Source organism: Crocodylus porosus, unplaced genomic scaffold (genome assembly GCF_001723895.1).
Source record: "Crocodylus porosus isolate Cpor-Errol unplaced genomic scaffold, CroPor_comp1, whole genome shotgun sequence".
Classification (NCBI taxonomy): domain Eukaryota; kingdom Metazoa; phylum Chordata; order Crocodylia; family Crocodylidae; genus Crocodylus; species Crocodylus porosus.
Genome location: NW_017728912.1, coordinates 24380278 through 24387477, shown reverse-complemented (window position 1 = coordinate 24387477; position 7200 = coordinate 24380278). Strand labels below are relative to the sequence as shown.

General features: G+C 39.8%; 1 protein-coding gene across 1 annotated transcript in view; it reads left to right on the top strand.

Moving 5' to 3' along the window:
• The first annotated feature begins 687 nt into the window (after positions 1 to 687).
• The window catches only part of STAP1 (signal transducing adaptor family member 1), a 35127-nt gene continuing 28614 nt past the window's right edge, over positions 688 to 7200 (top strand). The window contains exon 1 of the mRNA XM_019534201.1: positions 688 to 2160. Within this exon, the coding sequence (XP_019389746.1) occupies positions 2038 to 2160 (123 nt within the window). The 5' untranslated portion in view covers positions 688 to 2037. The remainder of the gene's footprint in view (positions 2161 to 7200) is intronic.

Here is a 7200-nt window from a genome sequence, read left to right as displayed (position 1 = left end):
TTTTAGTAATGGGGTTCAGTTTGGAAACAGGGAAAATTACATTTTCACTAGGCAGAGTAATTGGGGTAATATTTTAAAGAAGGTTAACTATCAGCTCTTTAGAAGTACAGTGCAGACCAGCTAGAGTTGGTATGTGTTTTTTCTTAAATCCCTAGTATAAAAATCAAAATGGGAATGTTGCAAAGATAAGTTAGAGAGAACAGACTAACATTTGAAAATGCGCTATGAAGTAATTAAACACAGAATTTTTCTTATAGCAAGTAATAATTGGGGGATCCAATTCCCCACTGACCTCCACTTTGCAAACCCATTCCCACCCTTACAGAGTAACTATAATGCTACTATTCTTATTTGCCTTCGTTTTGTACAGATATGTACAACTGCATACACTGAAGGGCAGTAGTAAATCAAGTCTAGTATTATTTAGCAAATTATGCTTTAAACTCCAAGGCTGCATCTAGACAAGCATAGACATTAGGTTCCCCAGGGACAAGCAGCAGCAGCACACCTTGTGCAGCTGCTACTTGTCCCCAGGGAATGCCTGTGCCACATACCCTCTAGCACGGGGCAGCTTACCCCAGGTAGGGAAGGGGAGGCTGGGGCCAGCAACTATGCTGGCCCCAGCAGCCTTACCTGGGGGCCAGGGAAGCTGCAGCCATGGTGCTCCTGCAGCTTGGAGCCTGGCTGGCAGCCAGACCATGGTTCTAGCAGGCCATGCTCCGGTTTTGGGAAGCGCATGCTCCAGCCATGTGCACCACCATGCTTTTTTTCTACATGAGGTTTTTTTGACTCTGTGATCTTCCTGGGTCAGAGAAACCTCCTGTACTGCAACGTAGGAGTGCAGGAAACGCCTGAATGTGCGGTGTGGTGCCACACACTACATGGCTGCACTCACCTAGATGCAGACCGGGGTCCTCATTTGAGCTAACCTAGAACACCATTTGTGGTTGAAACCTTTGCTAGGTCACATTGTAACCTGTTGATATACAGTAAGAATGCTAAATGCACAGTAACAATATTAGCCCATTGCCAGGGGCTAGAGATACAGTAATTGCCTATTTACATACAGTAAAGTCTTGTTGAACTTGTGTGCAAGTTGCAGCCAAATACCCTTGGATATGAGCCATAACATGAAAGAAAAAATATTTTCCCTTTTTCTCTGGAGAAGACCTGAAAAGATTTTTCAAGTTCACTTTTCTTGGTGTTTCTTACCTTAGAAAAATCACAATATTGGGTCTAGCTATTCTTGATTTAGCTAAAATATTCCTGGAAAGGGAAGAGATTTAGAATTAAATCATATTTCTGTTGAAGTTAGTACAGATTTTCCATTAACTTCTAAAGGCCAGGATTTCACCCTTGAAAAGGTATTTCACTCAGTCGTCACTTGAAAGTTTTAGATCTTCCACAAAGACTTCTTTTCTACCAGAAATCTCACTCACACTTGTGTATAACAACAAAACACAGTTCCAAAAAAAAACAACCCAAAAACCCCCTTCCTCTATCAATTACTTTTATAATACCAAAACCCCACCTAATTTCCTAACTGCTGGGAATCTTCTACAAAAACAATAGTGAACAGATAATCTTACCGTAAGAAACCATAAGCAGAATTTTATTTTGAAGTCAAAAGGAAATAAGAGTAAAATAATATCCTTTCCTTTGCAGGTCACCAGTAAGAAGTGCAGAACCTGTTAGCTTTCTTTGCCAACTCCCCAAGAATAATAATGATGCCACATCTTATCAGGATCATCATTATTTTCATGTTTTTTCCTTGCAAGTCAAGGTGCATAACCATAAATTACACTCTAGGAGAGTCCCTACTAATCCAATTAACCTTACTCCTACTTATATGCTACAGTGCAAAACGCGTTTGTGGTATGTGTTTAACAGTAACTGCTGAGACTTCCTCTTTATACCGCTGCCTTTTTTAACTCACACCAGAGCAAGATCTCTTCTGCCCAAGACTGAGAACAAGCAGACAAGAATAGACGGAGAAAAAAACAAAATACATCCACACCTCAGGGGACAGAAAGCAGAATGGGGGATTTTGAAGAAATCCCTAAGCCAGCCCCACGGAGAATCTTCCATGAAAGACAGAGGATCACAGCTCTGCCCCTGTACTTCGAAGGGTTTTTATCGATTAGGCGTGCATGGCATCAGGTAAGGCATAAAAGTCCAGCAGTAAATACAGTTAAACTTTTCCTCAGAAGTGTGTTGTCACTAGGTACAGGTATTGGAAGACAGTAGGCAATCCTCTGCTTTAGCTCTGGTCTACAATCAAACTTGTCTTGAGACAACATGAGCTATTTTAATTTATATGTTCAATTTTTCCATGGCAAATTTCTTGTTGACCCTTTCTGAATATGGACATCCTATTTCAGTGTAATGCAAGTCAGTGGTTCACCAATGTAAGCAAAATCAAAATAGGATAGTCTTATTCGGCTATAAGTATGTGTACACACAGACTTTCCTTGAAATAAGTAAGTGTGGTTTACAGTTGATTTCATTATCTCCAGTACAAAATCATGTGCTGATGGGGCCTGAGTAGCTCTTGCTATTTTCAGAAATGGCTCTTGCCATTGATCAGAATGTCATACTTTCCATTCCCATACTTGAAACACTTTTTTATTTTCATCTCACTTCCATAAACTCTAGGGAATGTTTAGTGATACTAATGTGTTAAATATTCCATAATATTCTCCATATTTATAGGCATGAATTTCCTCTCCTTTATCAATATAACAAATTTGAGCACAAAAATATGTTGATTTCTCAAGCTGTAGCTTATTTTGGGTTTCCATTTATGCTTCATTGTTATTCTTTAAATTTATCCAATCAAACAATACATAACATAATAATAGTTCCATGCACCATCCCATTACATTTGATTATCATCTCCAGGGAAGTTGATGGGGATCAATTGGTTTCACAGGTATGGTCATGGCAAGAAGTTCATATTTTGCTCTTTTGGTTTAAAAACAGTATCTGACCCGGTTATATGATTCTAATTTATCCTGTATTTTCCTGAATATTAATCTTAATCCTGAAGTTCTCAGCAATCTAGCGTGTAAAATATGTTGCCAGTATTTTTAATAGTAATTAAAAATATATATATTTGTTAACTCATTTATTTTTGGACTAATTCAGAATAAATCAGTGAAATACTTTTGGATACAGGATAATCAATTAGGCCATGAACCTGTAGAGACATATGTAGGTGTGTGTGCATATTATTAATAAATATTGACAGGACCCTGTCTTTAAACAAGCTAATTACTTTATATCACATTTTTTTTTCTATTTCAGTATTTGAAGGTAGTGGTCACTGTAGCTTAGGTTACAACTTAATTTTCACTGGAACCTTTCTTTTCCCCCTCTCCCCACAAAATATTAATGTTTTCAGAGACATTTAAAAAAAAGACTGTAAAAGAATTTAATTTTTTTGTACTTTTTCACTGCCATTTTTCATAACCATTTTTCATAACCATTTTTCTCTTAATTTCGAAGGCAAACTGATAGCAAACTTGTTTGTTTCCCCTATCATTCCCTTCAAGAGAATGAGAGAAAAATATTTTGCTATAATAAAAGAAAAAATGGAAAGACTACAATTTTTTTTTACTAAACTACAGTCAGAAGAAATTCATGGCCTTGGTACATTCTCAATATTGCTAATCCTAATGTATTCCAACATGACAAATCAGTTCAGTTGCCTAGTCTAAAGAAATAAAGACAGGATCTTTTTCAAAGGTCCTCAGTATTTGGTCTCTTTTTATAGGCAGCTCTCTTAAGTCGGTAGCTCATATTCTGGACATTCAGTGCACAACTCCTGTGACTTCCCTGTGCTTTTTGATGTTTTCAGTGCTGCAATGTGATTTTCTTGGCTGTCAGAGAAGGCCATAGAAGTCTCCGATAGGTCCATAAATTTTAAGAATTAGGATTTGCTGCCAATAAAAATGGACAAGAATGTAAACTTAATAGCCCTTTAAAGAATAGCCTCCTATAAAATTTTATTTCCTTAGGACAGATTAATAATGGGGGTGGGGAGAGAGCACTGTCACAAGCTGTTAACACAGTCAGGTCAAAGTATACAGGTGCAGGGACATGACTGTATATGTTAGGAAAAATGCAGCTTCTGCAGATGATTAAGCACCACCTGTGTTCCTCTCTACCTTCTTTATTCCCGCCTTAATTTAAACCTCAGTCCTGCAAACAGAGTCACATTAGTGCACCCTTGTACCTAGCTTGATCCCTCTTTGGGAGCAGTGATAGAACCATTTTAGACTATGTTCTCTGGGGTATGAATTAGGTCTTTACCTTTAAAGCAGGCACATTTATGGGATATATCACAATACCAAGGTCTTTATAATATTTGAAGCCATCTTCCATATGTAAGTGAGATGACATAAAGATCCTGCTACCCATTTTCATCCTATATATTTGTTTTATTTCTCATAGGAAACAACGGTTTTGCCCACAGTATCATTTCAGCTTTGGTTAAAACAACTGGCTGATCTTCCCCAAATTGAAATGATGTAGGGTAGCTGGCAGATGTGACAGGGATTGCTGGTTGCTACTGGAATGTAAAGTGCACAGCTATGGAAAGGATTAAAGAAGGAAAAAATCTAAAAAGAAAAAAAGCATACTAAGATCTGGGTTTTGTTGTAGATGGCCCTAGACCAAAGGAAAAACTTACTGCTATTCTAGGAACCAGACTTACATTTACTGAAGATGTGATACCTCAGAATCCATGACAGCCAGAAGTACAAATGTCATGCACTGCTGAAGTCAAAGGGAAACGCAGCTACTCCCTATGACTTGCTCTGCTCCTCTTGAAAGCTGGCCACTGACTTAGAAGGCTAATTTCAAGCCCTTGTTTTTGAAAATCTTGGCACTTAAGAACCAGTGCGTTTCTGAGGCCTCTGGATAGATACATCATAGATTGAAGATAATTATTAATAACTATGTTTGGGTTGTGTATGAAGTATATTTTTCCCTTCTCTGAATAACATCATTTCATTAGACATACATACACATAAATGAATTCATAATATATATGATATATAAAATGTAAACCTTTCATATTAAAATATTACCAGAACATTACAACATGAATTACAACAAGCCTTAGCAATGAAAAAGTGAACTTATAGCATGCTACATAACAGAAGCACTGGTGCTTCTACATGAGAGAGAAGGTGGAACACCGACCAGGGAGCTTGGGCACTGCTTGTCTGTTAACAGGCCCAAACATGCTATTTTTTCTGCTCCAGGAGAGAAGACAGGACTTTACCATTTTAAGCATCAGATCCAATGTGCATAAAGTCAGGGTCAAGCTAGGAAGTTTGCCATTTAACTTAGCCCCAAATTTCCTTAAAGCTGATCTGTGATTTGGACCAGGGGTGCTGCTTAAGAGCTGTTTCTAAAAAAAAGTTTGTTGTACATTCAGTTCTTGCACTTAAATTTTGAATATTTAAAGGCCTCAACAGATTATTTGTTTACACAAGTATACACAATGGAGAGGAGAGACAACATAAACTTTTACCCCTTCTATACTACATCTTAAACCCATTTTTTAAATGGCTTTCGTTAACACGATTAACAGTTGTACTACCTGGTGTGAACAGGTTTGTCAAAGCTACTTTTTCATTACTATTTTAAAATAAGATTTAAACAAACTGATGGCTGTGGCCAGCAGAATTTAGTTAGATAAAAATTTGTTCAAACAAAGTTCGTTATCATGCAGAGAAACCATAGCGTAGGTGGTTCAGCAAGATCTAGGGTGGACGAGAAAAGACCAAAATAGCACATTGATTCATGTAAACAGTAGCAAACAGGTACTACAGAAAACAGGAACTCCAAGAAACCAAAAATAGACTATGAATCTTGCTTGTATATTGCTAGCAACAGTCAAACGTGTTATAAACATGGCCTTGTTTCATCTAGCCTGATGGGAATAGCCAAATATTTAGTAGTGCATTTCTCTCAATACCTTTAATAGTAATATATAAGGAATACATGTATACCTTTCATCTTAAAGAAATGCTAAATGGTAGGGGTTTACTACAGGCCACCACATCAGGAGGAAGAGCTGGATCTGGAATTCTCTAGGCAGCTGGGGGAGGCCTTGCATGCAAAAGATGTTGTGGTCATGGGGGATATGAATTACCCTGACATCAGTTGGGAGGAGCAGTCAGCCAGGTCTAGCCACTCACGAAGGTTCCTGACGTGCATACAGGACCTACACCTCGTGCAGGAGGTACTCGTCCCCACTAGGGAAAACGCCATACTGGATCTGGTGTTAGCCTCTGAGGACAACCTGGTGGGGAGGTGCTAGCATAAGGGAGGCTAGGGGACAGTGATCATGAAATGATCCAGGTTGCTATTCAGAGAAAGGTGGGGAGGGTAACTAGCAGAGTGCAAATGCTTGACTTTAGGAAAGCCAACTTCAATATGCTCAGGGCAGTAGTCAGGGAGGCACTCAGGGCCCAGGGGGTAGCTAGTATGGGGGTCCAGGAAAGGTGGTCCTTCCTCAAGGAGGCTATCTTTGGGGTGCAGCAGGGTGCAATTCCTCTGCTCAGGAAGGCGGGAAAAGGGTCCAAGAAACTTCATGGCTGAGCGTGGATATCCAGGCTGGCCTGAAGGCAAAGAAAAAAGCATACTGGCAGTGGAAGCAGGGAGCAGGGACAAAGGAGGAGTATACTCCCTGACCCAAGCTTGTAGGGATTTGGTGAGGAAGGCTAAAGCAGCACTGGAGCTTAGATTAGCTTCTGGGATTAAGGATAACAAAAAGTCCTTCTTCAAGTATATAGGTAGCAAGAAGAAGTCTCAGGGTAACATTGGACTCCTATGAGGCAGGGCAGGGCAGTTGGTGACGGACGTGTGGGAGAAGGCAGAGCTCTTCAACAAGTTCTTTACCTCCATGTTCCTGTCTGCTGACAATGGGGCGCTCTTGGGTGATAGCGTAGAGAGGCCCGGGAAGGATGTGAGTCCCCCACTGTTAGTTCAGACCTAGTTAAGGACTACCTGGAGGGTTTAGATGTGTCCAAGTCAGCGGGCCCGGATGACCTTCATCCGCAGGTGCTGAGGGAATTGGCTGGTGTCATTGTGGAGCCATTGGCATGGCTGTTTGAGGACTCCTGGTGCTTAGGCCAAGTCCCTGAGGACTGGAAAAGGGCCAATGTGGTCCCTATTTTCAAGAAG